General features: G+C 41.7%; 2 protein-coding genes across 7 annotated transcripts in view; one reads left to right on the top strand and one right to left on the bottom strand.

Moving 5' to 3' along the window:
* The window catches only part of crat (carnitine O-acetyltransferase), a 28,268-nt gene extending 17,001 nt beyond the window's left edge, over positions 1-11,267 (bottom strand). For 2 of the 4 annotated variants that reach the window (XM_033049340.1, XM_033049341.1), the window contains exon 1: positions 11,087-11,266. In XM_033049340.1, coding sequence (XP_032905231.1) covers positions 11,087-11,116 — 30 coding nt within the window. In that variant the 5' untranslated portion in view covers positions 11,117-11,266. Of the gene's footprint in view, positions 1-1,524; positions 1,695-11,086 lie in introns of all 4 variants that reach the window. The other 2 variants (XM_033049343.1, XM_033049342.1) reach the window with 2 other exon arrangements.
* A 381-nt stretch (positions 11,268-11,648) lies between these two features.
* The window catches only part of ptpa (protein phosphatase 2 phosphatase activator), a 50,958-nt gene continuing 39,312 nt past the window's right edge, over positions 11,649-23,294 (top strand). The window contains exons 1-3 of one of the 3 annotated variants that reach the window (XM_033049337.1): positions 11,649-11,724; positions 19,049-19,158; positions 21,242-21,328. In XM_033049337.1, coding sequence (XP_032905228.1) covers positions 11,703-11,724; positions 19,049-19,158; positions 21,242-21,328 — 219 coding nt within the window. In that variant the 5' untranslated portion in view covers positions 11,649-11,702. Of the gene's footprint in view, positions 11,725-11,821; positions 11,877-19,048; positions 19,159-21,241; positions 21,329-22,775; positions 22,901-23,294 lie in introns of those variants that run through there. The other 2 variants (XM_033049338.1, XM_033049339.1) reach the window with 2 other exon arrangements.

Below are 23,294 nucleotides of genomic sequence, written 5' to 3'. Positions count from 1 at the left end.
CATGAACACATTGCAAGCTATACAAACAATTTCAAATTATGTAGCTTCTTTAACATAAGATATCCCGAGGCATTCATAGAAGGCTATCAGAATAAATAGGACACAGATAGGCACAGATATTTAAAATTCTGATCAGAGGTAGGTCTTCAGGAGCATCCTACAAAGAGCAAAGCAGAGGAACAGAGTGGTTTAAGGAAGTACTTTGAGTCTTGGCAACTGAAGGTATGGCTCCATTGGTGCTGCAATGAAAATTGGGAACGTTCAAGCCATAATTGGAAAGGAAGATTTAGAAGGATTGTAAACCAATGAGTTTCAATATTATTTTTACTAGAATACGTTATAGCCCATTGAACTATTTTATGCAGAATCTGCAAGGACTTGTGTTGTTTTGTTAGGGGATTAGGGGAGACACAGTTGGTAGAGCTGCTGCCTCACCACGCCAGAGATCGAGGCTCGATCTAGACCTCGGGTGCTGTCTGTGTGGCGTTTGCACGTTTTGGCCATGGTCACGTGGATTTTCTCCCACGTGCAGATTTGTAGGTTAATTGGACTCAGGATTGGCCCAAGTATGTAGGGGCGAATGAGAAATTGGGATAACATGGAACTAGTGTGAATGGGTGATTGATGGTTGCAAGGTTGTCTCAGTAGGTTGAAGGACCTGTTTGCATGCTGTATCTCTAAACTAAATTCAACTAAACTAAACTTCAAGAAAGCAGTATGCAGCGGTAGAGTTGCTACCTTACAGTGCTTGCAGCTCCAGAGGCACGGGTTAGACCCCGACCGGATGCTGTCTATACGGAGTTTGTACGTTCTCCCCGTGACCTGTGTGAGGTTTCTCAGCGATCTTCGTTTTCCTCCCACACTCCAAAGATGTACAGGTTTCTAGGTTAATTGGCTTAGTACAAGTGTAAATTGTCCCTAGTGTGTGTAGGATAGTGTCAATGTGCGGGGATCGCTAGTTGGTGTGGAATCGGTGGGCCAAAATGCCTGTTTCTGCGCTGTATCTCTAAACTAAACTAAAACCAAAACCATCTACATTGAGCATTGTGGAGAACAGCAGTTTGACAAATGGCTCATGTGATCAAAACATACAATTTGGACAGGACCTCAGATTTCACTTCACTGTACGTCACAATAAATTTTGTTTATCTCATATTATAGCACATAATAACCACCAATAGAAAAGGAAAAACATGTAGACTAAAACATTGTCAACATCCCCCAAATCTTTCCAATTATAAGGAAATCTCTCTTTACCTTTGCCTGCAATGTTATGCCCATGAGAATAGGAGATATAGGACCTTCAATTAATAGGAAGCAACTTGCATCGATATGCCAGGACAGGATTGTAACTCTAGTTAACTTATCTGAAACAGTTCCTGGATACAGGACATCTCCCAGATACAGAACATAGTTTACTAATCCTGCCCTGTAAATTAGTAGAGTGTTAGGGAAGTGAAATGATAGTTTTGTGTTAGTAGATAGGCACTGGCAGCTGTTGATTTGTAATAAATCATACTGTACCTTTTGGGAATTTGGTCTATCCATCGTAGGAACATTAACATAAAAGTCAAAGCATTGCCCCTCTAATCCCGCCCTGCTTTCTCACAACTCCAGAGCAGTTAACCTGGGGCTGAAATGACACAATGTATTAAAGGTTGTGCTTCACAACCTTCTGTTTCCTCGTCTTAAATCTGTCAAAAACAAAAATGAAATGAACGAAAGAAAAAAAAAAAAATTACCAAATATTTCACTGCCAGTATTAAAACAGTCTTGACTAATGGGAGAAGTGGCTGAAGATTCACTTGACTAGGTTTCAATTGGAATCGCTGTAAACGTAGTACCCCCAGTACAACAGGCCACTTAGAAACATGCGTTAACAATTCCAATCACACCTTCAGTGCCAGCCAACTCCAATCAGCATTATAGCAAAGATTTTGGTGGGCAATGTATGGTCTAGGCAGTTTTATTGGATCTATGGGCTTCACCAAGCAAGCAGGCCTTGGCAATTTCTATTTGAGCAAGGCAGCAAAGCAAGGTAACTAAATAGATTGACCGAAAACAACGTTTACACCAACCCAGGTAAAAAAAGTTCTCACTGAAATGTCTACACTGAAAAAACGAACTGGCCTACCCTCTGCAGATGTTGATCTGACTCCAGCACATGATTACTCTGGATGTAGTTTTCAATTGATTGTGGTTGGGAAAATGCCAACATTTTGCCTCACAACCACCATATGAATAGCATCTGGGCACTTGGCTGGTGTGTGTGGAGCTATGCTGATGCCAGCTCTTTCTTGGCATTTGGAGAAGGCACCAGTTCATGCATCTGCCTCAATAGTAGCCTTCTTTCTGGAAGGCAGGGGGGAGGGCCAAAGAATTAGGAAAAACAACTTTTACCTTTTCCCTTTTTTCTCCCCATGATAATTTTGAGTTGTCAGAAAAGATCAAGAATGTGGCAAAGTCTGAAATAATTCTTGTACGTTCTGGTAACATTTAAACTCACAGCTCAATTACTTCCTTCTAAGGACAAACTTGAATTTATATTGCACATTACAGCCAATGAAGTGATTTTGGGTCATTTTATTCGGTAGGTTACATGCAACCACTTTTGCACACACTTGCCAATTAGTTCAATAAGCACTAATTTATTTGCACTGTGTTAGTTGAGGAATATATCCATTCCCTTGTCACAGTTTTGTGTCTCATCTGGAAAGGAACCCATGTTATCAACATAGCCACAGCTGACACATATTCTTTACATTTGTAAAACATTTTGTATGATTTTGTTTTTAAACAGTCAGAATCTGGGCATTTCTGATAAGACCAACATTTATTGATAATGTTGTTAATGATAATGGAGAACATAGTGGTGAGATGATTTTTTGAACTGAAGCAGTCCATCTGATGAAGATGGTCCACAATGTTGTTGGGCAGGGCGATTCTGGATCAAGAGCTGCCAATGAGGAAAAATTGGTGTACACGCCCAAGTCAGGATAGTGTGCTGCTTGGAAGGGAAACCTCCAGACGGTGGTACTTCTATCCACATTGCCCTTGACCTTCTTGGTGGTAGAGGTTGCCGGTTTGGAGCTGTAAGAGTGGCCTGGAAGGACAACTGTCGTACATTTTATAAATGGTACACACTGCAGCTGGTAGTGGAGGAAATTAATATTGAGATGTTAATCAAGGGCATTGCTTTATCCTGGAGGGAGTCGGGTTTCTGGACAGTTGGTAGTGCATTCAATCAGGCATGTGGAGATTATTCCACCACGCTTCTGATTTATGCCTAGTAGATGGTGAAATGGGATGTCAAGAGGCAAGTCATTTGCAGCAGGATACCCAGCCTTTGACCCGCTGTTGTTGCAATGCTGTTTATGTGCGTGGTCCCATAGAATATCTGGTGAATGACATTGATGGTTAAGCCATTGAATGGCCATAGTAGGTGGTTAGACCCTCTCTTAATGGAGATAGTCATTACCTGGCACATGGTAGAGCAGACGTTACTTGCCACTTATCGGTGCTTATTGAATGTTTTCTGGATCTTACAGCATGCAGGCACATGGTGTTGTGTTCAGTGAGGAGTGGCAAATGGAATTGAATATTGGGCAATCATCAGCCAATATCCTCACATCTGATCTTATGATGAAAGTAAGTTAGTAATGAAGCAGCTGAAGATGGCTGTGTTAGGAACTGTCCCCAAGAGCTCCCATAACAAAGTCCTGACGCTGGGATGATTGTCCTGTAACATCTAAAACCAGTAATTCGTAACTCACTGTATGTCATGTTGTTACGTGGGCGGAGCACCAAGGCAAATTCCTTGTATGTGAATACTTGGCCAATAAACTTACTTACTTACTTATATCCAATGCACCACACCAACCAATAGAGTGCTCTACCTTTAATCATTTAAGCAGGGCACCTAGATACCACACGTGTCAGATCTTAATGTCAAGGGCAATCACGCTCACATCATTCTTGGAGGACATCTTTCGTCCGTGTTTAGTCCACGACTGATGTATATTAATGATTTGGATAAGGGGATTGAAGTCTCCGTGGCCAAGTTTGCAGATGAAGCTAAGATAGGTGGAGGGGCAAGCAGTGCAGAGAAAGCAAGGACTCTGCAGAAGGACTGGACAGGTTAGGAGAGTGGGCAGAGAAGTGGCAGATGAAATTCAGTGTAGCTAAGTGCAGAGTCATGCCTTTTGGTAATAAGAATATAAGAATAGATTATTTTTTAAATTGAGAGAGAACCCAGAAATCAGAGATGCCAAGGAACTTGGGAGTGCTGGTGCAGGATTCCCAAAAAGTTAATTTGCAAGTCGAATCAGTACTAAAGAAGACAAATTCATTTATATCAAGAGGACTGGAATACAAAAACGCAGATGTATGCTGAGGCTCTATACGGTGCTGGACAGGCCGCATTTGGAGTACTGTGAACAAATTTGGGTCCCATAACTGAGGATGGATGTGCTGGTCTGGAGAGGGTCCAGAGGAGGTTTACAAGAATTATTCCAGGAATGAGTGGGTTAGCATATGATAACCGCTTAACAGCACTAGGCCTCTACTCGCTGGAGTTTAGGTTGAGGGTGAAATTTACAGAATAATGAAAGGCCTAGATAGGGTGGATGTGGAAAGGATGTTTCCACTGGTAGGAATGTCTAGGACCAGAGGTCAGAGCCTCAGAATTGAAGGGCGCTCTTTTAGAAAGGAGGTGAGAAGGAACTTCTTTAGTCAGAAGGTAGTTAATCTGTGGAACTCAATGCCACAGAGGGCTGTGGAGGCCAAGCCAGTGGATATTTTTACGACAGAGATAGACAAATTCTTGATTAGAACAGGTGTCAAGAGTTATGGGGAGAAGGCAGGAAAATGGGATTAGGAGGCAGAGATCAGCCATGATTGAATGGCAGAGTAGACTTGATGGGCCGAATGGCCTAATTCTACTCCAAAAGCTTATGAACCTGTGAACGTGTGAACTATTGCGATCTTGTCAAACAGACAAATCCAAACAGTGCATCATTGAATAGGATACTGATGAGTAAATGGCACTTGATAGCACTCTTGATGACAACTTCCTTCACTTTGCAGATAACTGGAGATAGACAGATTGAGCATTTGTTAACTGGATTGGATTTGTGCTTTTTTCTTGTGAAGCTGTGTGGTCCGGTCAGAACCCAAATAAGGGCATTTGTGAGCATAGTACAGGGGAGTAACTGTCACTTAACAGCACGGTCAGAGGCACCTTCCATCACTTGGTTGATGATCAGAGCTGACTGGGTGAATACCAGACTGATTGGATATGTCCTGCTTTTTGTGACAATTTCCAAAAATAAAACCAACACTTAATTTATCAGGACTCTGGATGCTATGGAATTAATTCATGCATTTGGGGTAGATATTGTAATTGAATAACATAACTGAGAAAATCAAACCTTCCACCATCTTGTTTTAATTTTCTTCATCATTTGCACACTTCCAGACTTCTGCTGGGGTTCATTCCATATTGCAAAACGTGAAGGGATAGGGCATTAATGATTTGGAACCACATTAGTTGAAAGAGTAAAGGAAGAGATAATCCCAAGACTACCTAGATGTTTATTCAGCTGAAAAGCCTTCTCCCATGCCTTTGTTCTCATCTGTCAATCTGCAGAGTTCCCAAAGTCGACACATTAATTCTCTGCAAGAGCATTGATTGGAAGTGCCAATAATGTATGACATCCCCAAGGGTAATGGAAGTAACGGTAGAACTATGACCTCCACCAGGACTTGAGACTGAAAGGAAAATCTAAGCTTGCACCTGGTAAGATGACATATTGGACACTAAATTAATCCTGAAACGGCCACTAAAAGTACACACTTACGAGGACACAGCTGTTGCTCAGATAACAAGGGGGCCTGAAGATACACGCCAGTCTGCTCTGCATACAATTAGCTGCCCTTTCCTTCATGTATGCCCCAGCTATGCAGAGAGCTAAATCTGGTATGAAATACACTACTATTAATACAACAGCCTGCCCTTTATGATGAAGTTGGCATAGTTACACGTGGCACAGAATTGTCTAGTCATTATTTTCTAGTAAGTGACAAGGCTAGGAGACTGCCACATGCAGCAAATCAGTCAGATTATAAACTGAATACCCCAAATAGTAGAGACACTACTAACTAAAGGGCAATCAGACAAAATAAGCAGCCATTATAACTTGCCGCACAGTCGACATGAATATTTGCAAAATGTGGACACGTTTGTTCATTTATCTGTAACACACAGGTTTTATGCAATTTTAAATTAACTGATGAGCAAAAAGCTGATGATGCTGGAAACAGCGAATGTGGAAGGAGAAACAGCTTTCGTGTTTAAAGTCTGTGACCTCTCATTAGGATAAGGAAAAGTTTGTAATCATGCACAATTTCAGCTTTTAGAGATAGATCATGGAAACAAGCCCTTTGGCCCACCAGGCTGCCCATTGACCTGTTGCATAGATGGGGGAGAGTAGAAAGAATCAGAGGACAGCCTGTGATAGAGTGGAGATCAAGAGAGACCGAATTACATAAATGGTGCTCTCGCAGGTGATAGATAGTGGTCAAGGCTTGTTGCCAAGAAATGGCCTTTATCACCCTCCCTCAGCCAGCATCAGTGCCATGAATCATTCAGTCCAATTTGGTCTCCATTCTATCACTGATAATCTCCTTGGAATGAGGCCAGTGTATTTTTAAATATTTCCAGTGCTCATGAAAAGTAATTGACCCAAAACTTTAATCATTTCTCTCTCCACAGATGCTGCCTCACTAGTTACACCATTTTCTGCTTATACTTTGCAGAATTCTCAGCTTGGCCCATTTGGTAGCACTCCAATCTCAGAATATGAAGACCTTGTACTCAAGCTCCACACTGTAGATTTGAGTCTTTAATCTAGAAAGTCAGAGAGATGTTGTTCTGAAACAGGAACTATGAGTCTGCACCAACCATCTAGTATCCATTTACACAAATCCTATCTTCATCCACTTTATCATCAACTGCCCCCAAATGTTATCACTCATCCACACACTTGGAGCAGTTTTTCTTATATAATATTAAAGTAATCAATTCACATGTATCTGTTATGTGTGAAGAAACCTACACTGTCACAGGATGAATGTTCAAGAGTCACAGTGGGTCAAAGTGGAGACACAAGAAACTGCAGATGCTGGAATCTGGAGCAAAACACAAGGAGGGAATGAGTCTGAAGAAGGGTCTCAACCTGAAACATCAACTACCCATGTTCTCCAGAAATGCTGCCTGACCTGCTGAGTTACTCCAGCAGTTTGTGCCCTTTTGTGTATTAACCAGCATCTCCAGTTGTTTGTTTCTACGAGGAGGGCATGGACAGGTCACATTTTGGGTCGGGACTGAAGAAGGGTCTCAACCCGAAACATCATCTATTTTCCCCCCACAGATGCTGCCTGACCCACCGAGTTCCTAAAGTGTGTTTAATTGCCATATGCTTTGCTAAAGTGTGTTTAATTGCCAAATGTATCTGCAACTGGACAATGACATTCTTACTTACAGTTTAACAAGCCTGTGAACGCAGCAATAGAGAGATAGTTGTTGCCCTCAACTGAATGTGAAAGACCTCAAGACATTGGAAGACAGCAAAGGGAATGCTCCCTGCTATCTGAGGTCAACATTACAGCCTCAAGTAACACTATCAAAAATATATTAACTTCTTATTTAACTCACTGACTATTGTTTTTTGTGTGATACTATGCTATGTGTAAATTGGCTGCTACATTTGGCTGTAAACAACATAAAAACACGTTAAAAATTAAATATTACATTATTTTGGGATCATTGAAGTACATGTAAAGTACCTTACAACTGCAATGTCCTCTTTCATGTAGTTCAACTCTATATCCTAGATGGTGTAGTGCCAGTAATATGTTTGTGGCTGCAGGAGTCAGTACTTTAGAAGCTATCCTAAGACACCACATGTATAAATTCATTTGCAGGATAAATGACTCTAAAAATGTGCTTATTGTGGCCTTGACAAACATAAGGATTAGCACTACACGCTACGAATCCCAGCTGTGGAGACACTGGTATCGTTGTCTCGTTGCAGGACATTGATCATCTTTTAATCTGGATTTTTAACTTAAGCATTGTGTTTTTAAAAAATATATAAATTATGATGTTTTTATAAGTGATATACCAAGATTTTATATGTATTTATGATATTTGATATGCAATGCATTTTTAATGTAATGTTGCCCCTGGAGTCCGTAATAAAGTTTATTATTATTATTATTATTATTATATTTAACAGATAGTTAATGTTCCATTTTATTCATTCTTGGGAATATAGCCATTATTACCAGACTAACAATTATTAATGTGCCCGCATACGGGCTGGAGGATGTGGCGGCGCGGCTCTGGCTGCAGCGGCTCACCGGCAGTCCTGTTTGTTTTGTGTTTTTTGTGTTGTTTATTTCGTTTTTGGTTAGTCTAGTTTTGGTTTTTAGTTTGTGTTTGGGGGGGGTTGAAACGGAGCTTGCTGTCTCTCCCTGCGGGGGAATGCCACTTTTTTGTCGTATTCCCCTTCTCTGCCTCCGTCTGCGCTGAGGCCTAATGGCGGAGCTGGCGACCTCGAGGTTCAGGAGGCAGAGCCCGCCAGGACTCGCCCTGAGCTCGCTCCCGTGAGGGCGGCCCGGCTCGGGGCTGGAACAGTGCTTCCGTGAGGGGCTGTGATGCTCCCGGGAGGGCGGCCTGGCCCGAGGAAGGAACGGTGCTCCCGTCGGAGTGGCCGAGCTCGGGGAGGTATGGCGTTCCCAGCCCGAGGGAGGAGCGGCGCCCATGTCGGGGCGTTCCCAGCCCGAGGGAGGAGCGGCGCCCATGTCGGGGCGGCCCGGCCCGAGGGAGGAGCGGCGCCCATGTCGGGGCGGCCCAGCCCGAGGGAGGTACGGCGCCCATGTCGGGGGCGGCCCAGCCCGAGGCTGAAGACGGCCCGATACTCACGTGAGGGTGGCTGGGACGGTGTTCTGGCGGTGGTGGCCTGAGTCCGGGGTTCGGCCGCGGGCCAGCGGCTGCGTCAGCAGGACTGGTGGGCGGCAGCTTCGACCACCCCGGGGCGCGGTGATTAAGCCGCGGGACAGTTTTTAACATCGCCCGGTGGAGGATCGCCTCAGCGCAGAGGGAGAAGAGGAGGGAAGAGACTGCAGACCTAAAGACTTTTGCCTCCATCACAGTGAGGAGATGCTGGGTGGACTCACTGTGGTGGATGTTAATGTGTGTTTATTGTTGTTTTTTATTGTATTGTATTGTATGTATGACTGCTGCAATTTCGTTCAGACTTCGGTCTGAATGACAATAAAGGCTATCTAATCTAATCTAATCTAATCTAATCTAATCCAGGGTAGAGGCTTAAACAGGAGAAAACCTCATTCTTGTGTGGTCTTATAGACCTTGAGAGGGTTGCTGCCAATCCAGATGAAGCTGACAGTTATTTCATAATTCGACGATATTTTGCTTATTTTCAGTCTGGTCCGGTTGAACCAAACATTTCTCTCATCACATAACCAAACACTGCACTATCAAAAGCAAATATTTATATACGGTTGAATATTATCTATCATGAGGCAGGGCAGTTCCATGTAACCTTTGTAACTGTGTGAAAGTTCAAAATAAATCCATAGGTGCATGCAGGATTGGGTGATTGGACCAATATGTTTAAGAAGGAACTGCAGACGCTGGAAAATCAAAAGTACACAAAAATGCTGGAGAAACTCCACGGGTGCAGCAGCATCTATGGAGCGAAGGAAATAGGCAACGTTTCGGCCCGAAACGTTGCCTATTTCCTTCGCTCCATAGATGCTGCTGCACCCGCTGAGTTTCTCCAGCATTTTTGTGTACCTTGGACCAATATGTTCACTAGCATGCAAATTAAAATGTATTTGGCACTCCACCATTTCTTGGCTGAGAAGTGCCAAGCAGAGGCAAGTCGAGACTAATGACCCATTCTACCAATTTCTCAATCGGAAACCGAGATTAAAAGCTCTTTGTTTGAAGTTTAAACCAGAATCTTAATTTCAGCATCCTTCGCTACACACTACCTGCTCAAAATACTAAGTTCTATTGAAATGTGACCTCACAATGATTCGAGTCACAGAGTCACACAGTACGGAAACAGGACCTTCAGCTCATCTCGTCCATGCCGACCAAGTTGTCCCATGTAAGTTGGTCCCATTTGCCAGTGTTTGGCCCATATTTCTTCCTAAACCTGAACCTGTCCAAATGTCTTTTAAATGTTGTTATTGTACACGCCTCATTCCATAGACCCATCATCCTCTGTGCGAAACTGTTGCCCCTTGGGATATGCAAAGTGATTATAGGGAGTTAGGTAAAAAGACTAAAAAGCAGGACCTCCGGGGTAGTAATTTCCAGATTACTTCCAGTGCCATGTGCTAGTGAGGGTTGGCAAAAGTAGATAGCACAGGATAATGAGTTGTTAGCGCGTTGGTGTAGGGGGCAGCTTCAGATTTTTGGACTATTAGGATCTCTTCGGGCCAGAGGAGACTTGTATAGTAGGGAGGGATCGCTCCTAAATGGAGGGGAACCAATATGCTGACTTTGAAGGCAAATAAAAGAGACTTTGAAGGTATTATACTGGAATTGGCTAGGATAGACTAGCAAATTATACTTAAAGGGTTGACAGTGGAGATGCAATGGTGAAGATTTAAAGACGGCATGGATGAACTCCAGGTGAATTAACTGTTGCCTGAATAATACATACTGAATAACACCTCAGTACACCCGAAACTGAAATCCTATCCAAGTGTCATTTTTACCCGAGGAAGGTGAATCTCAACAGCGTTAGCAGAATGTTCGTCGCATAATTCCAATTACACACACCTCCTCCAACTCTGATCAAGAATTACACACCCTCCTACTTTACAGTCAGGTAAACAAGTACAAACCTGGCATGACCTCCACTCTACCGCGGCTCAGTACAACAGAGACTTATATAGGACCTGGCAGCTCAGCTGAATGACAACACTTTGCAGAGGTTTAAAAAAACATGGTCATTAAAATAAATAGGACACGGTTGTTTGAACTTACCACCATAACACGTCCTAAAGTCGCCAACATTTTCCCTTCCCACCGCTGGCTTCAAAGTTAAAGCTGCCAAACATCTACTACTACATTCCAAACTCAGCAGAATGGGGTGTGCTCGACAGGTGGACTGACATTACCGTCCTCCAGTCACAGTGTAGATGTGTGGCCCAAACACAGTGTTTACCGCCCAGGAACCACAACGTCGATCGCTGACCGCCGCCATGTTTGTGCGGGGCAAAAACCTCCCTGCGTACAAGAACACACTTTAAACAGTTGCACCAGTCAACTATTGTTCAAGCATTACTGGTGAAATTCATGAAAATGTTTGAAAGTCTTCCAAGATAGGGAATAGAAGCGAAAAAAAAAACACAACTCGTTAAAAAGGGACCGTGCCACGCACAAACATGGACGGTCGTTGTCATCATGTTTAACTTATTTACGATTCGCACCGTTCGCCACCAGACATCATTAATGTTTCGCTCACTCTTTAAATGTAACCAAGTTATACAGGCGTGCCTTTTTTTATTTTTGCGAGAAACTTGACGGGGCGAAGATCAAAGGGCGGGTCTGGTTTGCACTTCCGGGTTGGGCGTTGTGAAGGAGTTCTCTGGGTGTAAATATGGCAGGTTCTAGTGAGTCAGGTCAGTATCTGGGCAAGAGTTCCTCTCTTATTATCTATTCTATAAGGGGATTCACTATCTTACTCTGACCCATGTGCTGATAAGTATTTGTCGATATACATATAATATTTGCCGTTCTCTGGGTGTAAATATGGCAGGTTTTAGTGAACCAGGTCAATACCTGGGCAAGAGTTCCTCTTATTATTTATTCTTGTAAGGGGATTCACTATCTTACTCTGCCCCATGTGCTGATAAGTATTTGTCGATATACATATAATATTTGCCGTCTTTAACGCTTACCAGTGCTGGCCTTGGTTTGATTACAATGAGCACGATTAATTGAATTATAATTTAACAACAATTTTCTAATTCACCTTTGTTTTTTATATTTAGCAACTAATGAATCCCAAGTGCTTAGTGAAAGTTTCGAATGGGTCCCCTAATGAAAATAAATATACCGTTGAGGCCACTCAGCTTTCAAACACAGTGCACCACCATTCATTGATGTTGTGGTTGATTTGTTATGTCCGCTTATCTCCTTTGGGTCTATTTCGTAAATGCCATTACACACCGGGAACTCAAGTACTGATTAAGGGAGGGAATAGGTTCACAGTGTAGGAAATAATTGTAGTGGGACGTGTATATTCTCATTTTAAAAGCGTGCATTTGTTTTCCTGGTGTCGGCAATGGCAGAACAGTACTTTCTTTAACACAAGGGTCTAATGCAAACAGTTACCTAATTTATAAAAGTTGACAAATTTGTAAATTATTTGTTGCTAAGTTCACAATCCTTGTGACTTGTAATATGGAGATGTTTAAGTTCACAGGTAAACATCAAGCTATGAAGTTAGCTTTCAGAACAAGTGTCAATGTTCTCCCAAGAGGTAGGAGTCTGTCACCCAGAGAGAGAGACTGGATAATGATAGCAGACTTCCTTCCCCAAATGCTGTTAGTAAACCAGATAGTTTTGTTCAATTCTTTGCTTATTATTACTCATTCAAAGTATTAATTCATTCGTTCACTTATACCATGATTGTTAAACTATTCCAGATTTATTTAATTACTTGAACTTAAATTCTGAGCTGTGATGATAGGATTCAAACTAATGTCTCTTGTTCACTAATTCAGAAAGCAAACCACTGGACCCATTCCTGAATCTTGAGCGCAACCTTAGCACTCGTGTTTGTGCAGCACTGAGGGAGTGAGAAAGTCATGTATTTCAAATAAGTCGTTAAATTAATGCCCTCTTTTATCTCTTGAGTTGTGTGGGAGTTTAAAATATTATTTGTGTAGGAAAGAACTGCAGATGCTAGGTTAAACCGAAGATAGACACACAAATGCTGGAGTAACTCAGTGGGACAGATAGCATCTCTGGAGAGAAGGAATGGGTGACGTTTTGGGTCGAGACCCTTTTCAGACTGAAAGTCACGGGAAAGGGGAACGAGAGATTATAGACGATGATGTAGAGATATAGAACAAATCAATTAAAGATATGCAAAAAAGTAACAATGGTAAAGAAAAAAAAGGTCATTGTTAGCTGTAGCTACGTGAGAATGAAAGACTTGGTGGGGGAGGGGTGGAAGAGGGAATGAAGGGGTTATTTTAATTTAAAGACATCATGAATGAACTCCAAAAATTGTTCATCCCTGTCTGGCAAAAAAATAAAAAGGGGAAGGCAGCTCAACCGTGGCTAACGAGGGAAATCAAGGACAGTGTTAAATCCAAGAAAGAGGCATATAAATTGGCCAGAGGACGCAACAAACCAGAGGACAGGGAGAAATTTAGAACTCAACAAAGGAAGTCAAAGGGGTTAATTAAGAGGGGGGGAAAAGAGCACGAAAGAAAACTTGCGGGAAATATAAGTACTGACTGTAAAAGCTTCTTTATATAGGTAAAATGGAAAAGATTAGTGAAGACAAATGTAGGTCCCTTGCAATCAGAGACAGATGAATTTATAATGGGAAACAAAGAAATGGAAGAACAGTTAAAAAAGTACTTTGGTTCTGTCTTCACCAAGGAAGACACAAACAATCTCCCAGAAATACTAGGGGACCGAGGATCTAATAGGAAGGAGAAACTGAAGGGAATGCACATTAATGAGGAAATGGTGTTAGGTAAACTGTTGGGACTGAAGGCAGATAAATCCCCAGGCCCTGATGGTCTGCATCCCAGAGAACTCAAGGAGGTGGCCCTAGAAATCATGGATGCATTGGTGATCATTTTGAAAATGTTCTCTCAACTCTGGATCAGCTCCTGTGGACTGGACCCCAGCCAATGTAACCCCACTTTTTAAGAAAGGAGGGAGAGAGAAAACAGGGAATTATAGACCAGTTAGCCTTACATCAGTAGTGGGGAAGATGCTTGAGTCGATTGTTAATGATGTTATAGCAGCGCATTTGGAAAGCAGTGACGGGATTGGTCAAAGTCAGCATGTATTTATGAAGGGGAAAATCATGCTTGACTAATTTTCTGGAATTTTTTGAGGATGTAACAAGTAGAATGGATGAGGGAGAGCGAGTGGATGTGGTGTATCGACTTTCAAAAAGCCTTTGACAAGGTTTGGTTTAGGTTAGTTTATACAGCACGGAAACAGGCCCTTCGGCCCACCGGGTCCGCGCCGACCAGCGATCCCCGCACATTAATACTATCCTACGCCCATTAGGGACAATTTTTACATTTAGCAAGCCAATTAACCCACAAACCTGTATGTCTTTGGAATGTGGAGGGAGACCAAAGATCTCGGAGAAAACCCACGCAGGTCACGGGGAGAACGTACAAACTCGCTGAGTTCCTCCAGCACTTTGTATTTTGCTCCAAATTCGAGCATCTGCAATCTCTAGTGTTGACATCACTGCACAAGTTCTTTAGGGGAGTGGCCTAGACCCAAACCAGCCATGACAGCTCCGTTTTACATCACCCACGACCTCTTTCAATTGTAAGCAGAGTGCATATGTTTGCTGATGATGGCACAGTGATTCTTTATCAATTCCTCGACACATAAACCAATCGATACCTACATGTAGCAGGAATTAGACTAGTGGCATTTATTCCATAATCATGCCAGCAGGGAGTTTGTATACAGCTAATCCTCATGGCTTTACACTAACATACACATTCTCTGTCCATCCCCACCTTACATACAGCTTAACGTGCTGTTTTTCTGTGCTCAGTTCTGGCAAATAATTTTAGACCTGAAACCTTAACACTGTTTCTCTTCCCACGGAAGTGGCATGACCTGCAGAATATTCCCAACATTTTCTGTTATAAAATGCACTATAATTGTGCACTCAAGCTAGTCCAACATAACTTCCCTAAATCTGAGACCTTGATCACCAGGAAGGACTAAGGGCAGTAGGAACTCTATTGCCTGCAGGTTCATCTCTGTTGTACGGCATTAGGTACTAAGTTATGGAGCTCCCACAAAACTACTTCAGGGGAGCGAGTGCCTTCACCAGAAGTAACAGAGTGCTTCAGGAAGTTGGCTAATCACTGCCTTCTCAAGGGCACGGGGAGGATTAATAAACACTGAAATTGCTGGTGACACTCACATCCTGCAAGATCAATAAATTCCAACACATTGTCCACATTCCCCACTCTCCCGAACAACCACCCAAAGCCATTCATTGCCCACAATGCTGGTCAGGAGCGCGGTGGAACACAACCACTTGAGTGGAGGAATACAACACACAAAAATGTTGAAACCATCCTGGACAAATTAGCACTTCATTCACTGCCCTAAGCATCATCTCCTTCACTGTCAGTACATCAGGTCTGCAGTGTGTGCTCCACAAGGTTTATTTGACAACACTTCTAACTCATGACTGCCAACTCAGCACTTCTTAAATCCATTGCCTCCACCAGCTAGAAGGACAAGGGAAATAGGTATATTTGATTGTTGCCATTCGTGACTTCCCTCCAAGTTAAACATTTATTTCAATGTGGAAATATATCACTTTATTTGTTCTGTCTAAATCGTGGTGGTTTACTACCACCTTCTCAAGTAGTTAAAGATGAACAATAAATGAAACGAAAATGAAGCCTTGCTAATAATGCTCACATTGTGGTTTAGAGAAGAAAATTGGTTAATTTCTTACTGGTAAAAAGGCACCAGGATTAAAATTATTTAAGTCTTATTTAGTCCCCTCAAATCCCCCAAAACATTAGCACAGTAGGGTAGAAGTGATGGGCAGTGTGAGATGGTACATCTCCCTGGAGATTGGTTTGTGGAAGGCATTGCAGTGAAGCCTGGTGCTCTCATTTCCTGGTAGCCATTTGCCTCCCAAGCAAAACGAGAAGTGGGAAATGTTTGCTTTTCTTATCAAGCTTTTCCCATTGTAGCTGTGTCACCTGGGATCACATTTGTTGACAACCTTGGGATCTCTCGACCTGAAACCTGCCATTATCATAAGGGAATAATATCCGTATTAAGGTAACTAATTTAACAAATTGCATTGTGGAAACTGGAAACCAAACAGTGAATCACATAAAAACATAGACATGACAGAGGTTCTTGCAGTTCATTCTTCCATTAAAATGGAAATGTTCATTTGTCTTCCTCATGAATGATTCTTGCTTCTAGACCACACCAGATATGGATCTTTGTTTATATAAAATTGTATTTCTTAGTTTTAAGCCTAAACTTGTCTTTCACCAGCACGGTTTCTCCTTATTGTACAGTATTAGTTTAACATGAAATGGTGCTTCAGATTAACCAAGGAATATTCCATATACTTTTATAATGCTGAACTATATTCATCCCTCCACCACTGCTGTTTGTGACTTACAGTCTGGTAATATCTTGATTTTAAAATATTGTTCCTTGTTTCCAAATCTTTTCTGGGTCCATCTGTCTTATGGTAATGGCAGCCTTTGATAAGGTCCCTTTGGATAAGGTGGGCAAAATTAGAGCACATGGTATTGGGGATAAGGTACTGACATGGATAGAAAATTGGTTGGCAGACAGAAAACAAAGAGTTGGGATTAATGGGTCCCTTTCTGAATGGCAGGCAGTGACTAGTGGGGTACCGCAAGGCTCGGTGCTGGGACCGCAGCTATTTACAATATACATAAATCTCTCAGCGTAATTTTATCATTCCTGTTCATAATAGGAATGCAACTTCACTCCATAGCCTTGAGCTCGCCTGTATATTACTCCATTGCTACAGGATTCCTCACCCAATAACGTATACGGCATTTTATTAAATGCCTTTTGGAAATTCAAAAACAATCACTGGTTTCTCTTCATCCACACTCAAAGAAAGTCAGTAAATTTGTCACGCATAATTTGCCTTTCATAAAATCATGCCTACTTTCCTTAAATGTATTATGATTCACTAAAAGTTCTGATTCCACTTTGGATTCCAGCTTTTCCGAATGGCAGCTATTAGGCTGACTGACCTGTAGTTCCCTGCTTTCCTATATCCATATATTTTGAATAGGGACACCCCATTTGAGATTTACCAATCCTCCGGGATCATAGGAATTTTCAAAAGATCACAAGTTATGCCCTTTCACAATTAATAACTTGCACCATTACTGAGATGAACTTTCTGTGAGTTGGATTTTGAAATTGATTTCCAGCTGTTGCAAGGGTTTTGATAAAGAGTAAATGAAGAGCATGTTTTCACTGCAGGATGGTCAGTAACCAGACAAAAGACTTTCACTTACTAGTAAAAAATATGTGTTGATCTTTTCCTATTATAATTTGGATACACTGCCCGAAAAAAATGATGGAAACAAAGTCAATAGCAGCGCTTTAAAGAGATTTTGATAAATATTTAAAGGAGAGAACCTTGCCCATCTGTGGAAAAGCAAGGAGTAGGATAAATGTGAAAGAGCTGTTTTGTTGGGTCATGTTTTCTCATATGTAATTCCTTAAAAGAAATACACCTGATGAAAGAAAACGGCTTGTAAATCTATAGATTTACTCAAATTGATTGATCTCAAATTTGAGCTATGCACTATTGAGCAGATCTTTTCCGTTCTGGATGCAAATTTTCTCTGCAGAATTGTAGTGATGGATTCCTGGTCGTAATGATCTGTCCCTGTGTCTTCAGTAAAGAATTTTATTTTTCTGTCATCAAAATAGCTCACTTGGCCCATTATGCACCTGAAAGAGCCATCCAATTAGTTCTACTTGTACCATCCTGCTGTTGGTGTGTTGCTGCGTGTACCCAATCCATCAATGCATTGTTCTGTAGAAGCTGCTTGTGTTTGAAAGCATTGAATGGGGCAATGCTGTTACATTTTAACAGCAGTCACTGTCACTGTCACTGCTGTGTCACACACAGGGAAACAAATTAACATCAATCCTCTCGGGGACAATTTCTCGTTTTCCTGACTTTAAATTGTCCTCCGCTCGCATGGTACTGACTGTAAAATTCTCAAAACCTTACGTACTTAATCCCTTCATTCCTTGATAGCTTTTATCTTTTTTTCCAATCTTCCTCCCACTGAACCACCCGATAGTTCTCTCTCGGTCAAGCATGTCTCAATGGGTAGCCTCTGAGAAAGAAGGTTAAGCGTGAGTTCCATTTGGTGACTCGACCACATAATCCCAATTGACTCTCCCAGTATACATCTGAGGAAGTGCTGCAATGTTGGTAGTGCTTTTTCATTTTGGAATGTGACTCATTTGAGATCCCATGGACTGTCAGATGAACAGAAATTTGAAAAAAGTAATTTCTTGTTAATAGCTTGGCCAGCATTTGTCACTCAATAACATATTTGCTTATTATAAGTATGGCTACACTTTTGAACAGTGCAAAAAATCTATGTAAAATCTGAATTTTTTAAATGCTGTTGTGAAGGACATTATTGCCATAGAGGGAGTGCAGAGAAGGTTCACCAGACTGATTCCTGGGATGTCAGGACTGTCTTATGAAGAAAGACTGGATAGACTTGGTTTATACTCTCTAGAATTTAGGAGATTGAGAGGGGATCTTATAGAAATTTATAAAATTCTTAAGGGGTTGGACAGGCTAGATGCAGGAAGATTGCTCCCGATGTTGGGGAAGTCCAGGACAAGGGGTCACAGCTTAAGGATAAGGGGGAAATCCTTTAAAACCGAGATGAGAAGAACTTTTTTCACACAGAGAGTGGTGAATCTCTGGAACTCTCTGCCACAGAGGGTAGTTGAGGCCAGTTCATTGGCTATATTTAAGAGGGAGTTAGATGTGGCCCTTGTGGCTAAGGGGATCAGAGGGTATGGAGAGAAGGCAGGTACGGGATACTGAGTTGGATGATCAGCCATGATCATATTGAATGGCGGTGCAGGCTCGAAGGGCCGAATGGCCTACTCCTGCACCTAATTTCTATGTTTCTATGTTTCTATGTACATGCACAGGCTCGTCTCCTGAGGAAGAGATGCGGATGTCATTCACCAATCACACCTTCATTATACCAAAGAAAGAGATCAACATGTTTACAGACATGGTGAAGTGGAAGCGCTCTCAGGTACTGGATTGTTTGGAGTTTCCTGCGGTCTGTCGTGAGTAACTTGTCCGATCAGCTCTTGCTGTGAGGGTTGAGTTTCTGACAAAATTAATTAAAACTAGTTGAAACTTCTCCCTTCTCACCCAACCTCCTTATAGTAGAACATGTTTAAGGCAAGATATAATTGTGCCCAACGTGCAGCACAACGGTGCAGCTGGTAGTACTGCTGCCTCAGCGCCAGAGACCTGGGTTCAATGCTAACCTCGGGTATTGACTGTGTGGAGTTTGCATGTTCTCCCTGTGATGACGCCCTGGTGCTCAATTTCCTCCCACACTCCAAAGACTCACGGGTTTGTTGTTTAATTAGCCTCTGCAAATTGTTAGATGTGGCCCTTGTAGCTAAAGGGATCCGGGGGTATGGAGAGAAGGCAGGGATGGGATACTGAGTTGGATGATCAGCCATTATCATATCGAATGGCGGTGCAGGCTCGAAGGGACGAATGGCCTACTCCTGCACCTATTTTCTATGTTTCTATGCCCCTAGTGTGAATGGGTGATCAATAGTCAGCGTGGACTCTGGGCGAGGGTCTGTTTCCACGCTGTATCTTTATTCCATTCAATTAATTGTGAAGGCTTTTTGACATTGCTTGCAATTTGGAACACATCGATTTAAAAGGGTGCTGAATTTGTTTCACTTTATTAACATTCAAAAGAGTTTGGGGTACTTGGATAAAAGGTTGTAAGGCTTTTTGGGGGAACAATAGATTAGTGATGTTTATTTGGATAATTCTATTAAAGAGCCAAAGCACCCACGTGTGTCAGAATAGTGGTTTCCTGCTATATCATTTTATCATAATGTGTGGAATGAGTTTGTATTCATTTATTTACAACTTACGCAGTGGAATATCAAAAATGTAAGATGCCTCCTGCTGTACATGTCTTCAGGTTATCAAATAGTTAAATGTTCTGTGTACAATCAAGCATGTCCCAACAAAGAGGGTGCAAAGAATATTCCTACCTCCCAATGATTGGTAGCCATTCAGTTAGATCATAACTGATCCATTCTGGTGCTTGTTTTGGTTCTGTATCCCTTAAATCTCTTACCAAACAGACACCTAGCAATGTTGTAGGAAGAAACTACAGATGCTGGTTTAAACCGAAGATAGCCACAAAATGTTGGAGTAACAGCGGGACAGGCACCATCTCTGGATAGAAGGAATGGGTGATGTTGATTCAGATTGAATCAGGGGAGAGGGAGATACAGAGAAAATTTAAGGTGTGAAATCAAGACAAAGGGGATAGAGATCAAGGTAAATGTTGACTAGATCATTGTTAGGTAGGAGAAGGTAACAACAAGCAAACATAGATACAATGTAAAGGAGGACTAGTCAGAGAACTGGGAAGAGGGGAGGGATGGAGAGAGAGGGAAGGCAAAGGTTACTTGAAGTTAGAGAAGTCAATCTCAGTTTTCAAACTTCAAAGTTTTTTCCAGTACTTTTCTTTTGTGAGTGTTCCAAATTTCAGTCACCTTATGTGTGAAAAAGTGCTATCTGACAACGCTCTTGAATGGTCTACTAACTTTAACTGGTGGGTCAAGCGCTCTAACCTCTTGATCTTATGAAGGTGGAGGTTCACTCACATGTATGTCATTTTGACTGAGAAGAGTGGATGTTCTCATATTTTTGGTGCCTTTGACCCTATTGACAGTGGAGAATGTAGGCTTGGGAAATAGACTCTTCGGGTGGGTGGAAAGGCTGCAGATCAAATGGACTGCTGTAGCCTGGAGTTCTGGACCACGCTGAGGTTCTTGCGTTCTGCTGTAACTGCACTTGGGAATGATTTTATTTTCATTCATTTTATACTTTAAAAATTGCATGTTAAAATCTAAGATTGCTTAAAGGTTTAGTAACTTCTACTTAACCTCAATGGTTCAATGGTACTTTATTGTCACAGGTACCGAGGTACAGTGACATTCTTTTTTGCATACTGTTCAGTAAAAGTATTACTATATATAAATACAATCTTACATTAAGCACAAGTGTATAAGAACAGTAGGTGAGACAATATATCTGAGATCTGTATCACCTTCTCTCACTCCCTCAAGGCTTATGCGGACTACGTTGGGTTTATTGTGGCACTGAATGAAAGCGTGAAAGGGAAAAAGCTCACATGTGACTATAAAACTTCCAAGGTAGGAATGATAAGTTGTGAGCTTGAATTTTTGTGAAGCGGTCTTCTCTATTAATGTTATAAAATACACATGTTTTACACTGGGGTAAAATGAAGGGACATTTTTTACCACCTGCCCAAAAAAGATATCGGGTTAAGTGACCAAAAAAAAAAGAATAATGAGTTAGGTTAGTGGTAATGAAAGGAGAGAGAAATGAAAAGATCTAGGTACGTAATTCTAAAACTTAAGTCTGCAGAGTTGAAGCTCCAGGGTTGTCTTAAGAGCTCTTCACATTTCATTTAAAAGTTTCTTTTGATCAAGCAGGAGCTGTGAATATAAGGGGTTTAACAGGCTTTTCATCTTCTGATCTTTCATCACGCAGAGGAAATTTACAAAGGATTGCAAAGGCCCCAGTTCCTCCTCAGCTGTTCACGATCTTGATGATATGTCAATACGCTGTTGTAGTTGAGTTACTGCATTAGAACCATTGTTGTGATAATGTAAGTTCAACGTTCCCCGTGGTAGTTGAGCAATTTAAATTCAAGTAAGTAAATAAAAAGCGTATCTCAATAATAGTGATCATGAAGCGACTGAATTGTTATAATTCTGTCCAGTACGGCCTGTGGCGGCAACACATACACTCGTAACTGCCTCCTCTGTTCGAGATAATTGGGGAGGAACAATAAATGCCCATTGTGCAAACATTGTCCACGTTATGAATGAATAACGTGGAAGTGTTTTTCCCTCTCCTTGCATCTTACCACAGTGCTGCTGAATTTAGACATTGCAACTTATGTAATGGCAGATGTGAGGCAGAATTGCAACTGTTAATGTTATGTTGCATAATCTAAGGGGAAAAAAGGAGCTCCCTAATGGCTTGATGTTAATTCAAATGACATAAGAGAGGAAAGAAACTTGCATTTATCTATCATCGTTGACATCTAGATATAGCTTACGATTAATTAAGTTCTTCCGAAGTGTCATTGTAATATTATAAGATTCTATCAGTTTGCATAAAGAGGGCTCCTCTTAATAAAGTATGTCTGAAGTGTGATCACTGTTGTAATAAAGGGAAAACATCTACCACTTTGTGCACAGATTGCTTCCGTCAATTAAATACTTAACTGTAGTCACTGTTATTATGTAGGAAAAGCCTCTGCTAATTTGCACAGAGGAAACTATCACAAACAGACAAATAATCTGACTCAGTGGTATTGAGGGATAAATATTGATAAGGGCGCTGGAGAAAATGCAGTATTTTACATCCTTCTGAGAACACAGACTGGGTGTGTGTTTATAATTTCATTAAACAAACACGTCCCACACTGTCAGGCTGCATGATGTGTTTAATCTCAGTAATGGGCCATAATATCCCATAACCTTCATGATGGAGATGGGGTACTTAACCCCTAGACACCACTCTAGTCTAGTTGGGTGGCTGATTTCACCCTTCCCATTGCCTTTCCAGTGATTGAAAGCAGACTACCACTCAGAGACTCCAATGGCATGGGCAGTCCAATCCACGCTTCCAAAATTATCCAGAGTAAGACAACCGACTTCAGAGAGCCTTTTCACATGAGAGCAGATGTCAAGGTGCGTAGCACTGAGCAATTGCCTCACCATTTGTGTGTGTCTATGTGCACGTTTAGCAATGCCGTTGTATATAATGACTGGAAGTGACTCATTTGAATCTGCCAAATATGCAAGAATTACACGTAGACACAAGGAGCTGCAGATGCTGGAATCTTGAGCAAAAAACACAAAATGCTGAAGGAACTCAGCGGATCGGGCAACTTTGGAGTAAATGGATAGATGATGTTTCAGGTTGGGACCCTTTTTCAGGATTACATGGTGTTTTATCTCTGAACCAATATCACCTAAAATATATAATCTGGTCATTATCAAATAGATGGTTTGGGGATCCTATTGTGCATAAATTATCTGTTATGTTTTCTCCATTACAACTGTGCTTACACTTCCCAGAGGA

The sequence above is a fragment of the Amblyraja radiata genome, chromosome 32 (genome assembly GCF_010909765.2).
Source record: "Amblyraja radiata isolate CabotCenter1 chromosome 32, sAmbRad1.1.pri, whole genome shotgun sequence".
In the NCBI taxonomy this organism is placed as follows: Eukaryota; Metazoa; Chordata; class Chondrichthyes; order Rajiformes; family Rajidae; genus Amblyraja; species Amblyraja radiata.
Note: the sequence above shows the minus strand (reverse complement) of the source record. Positions and strands in the feature narration are given on the sequence as shown.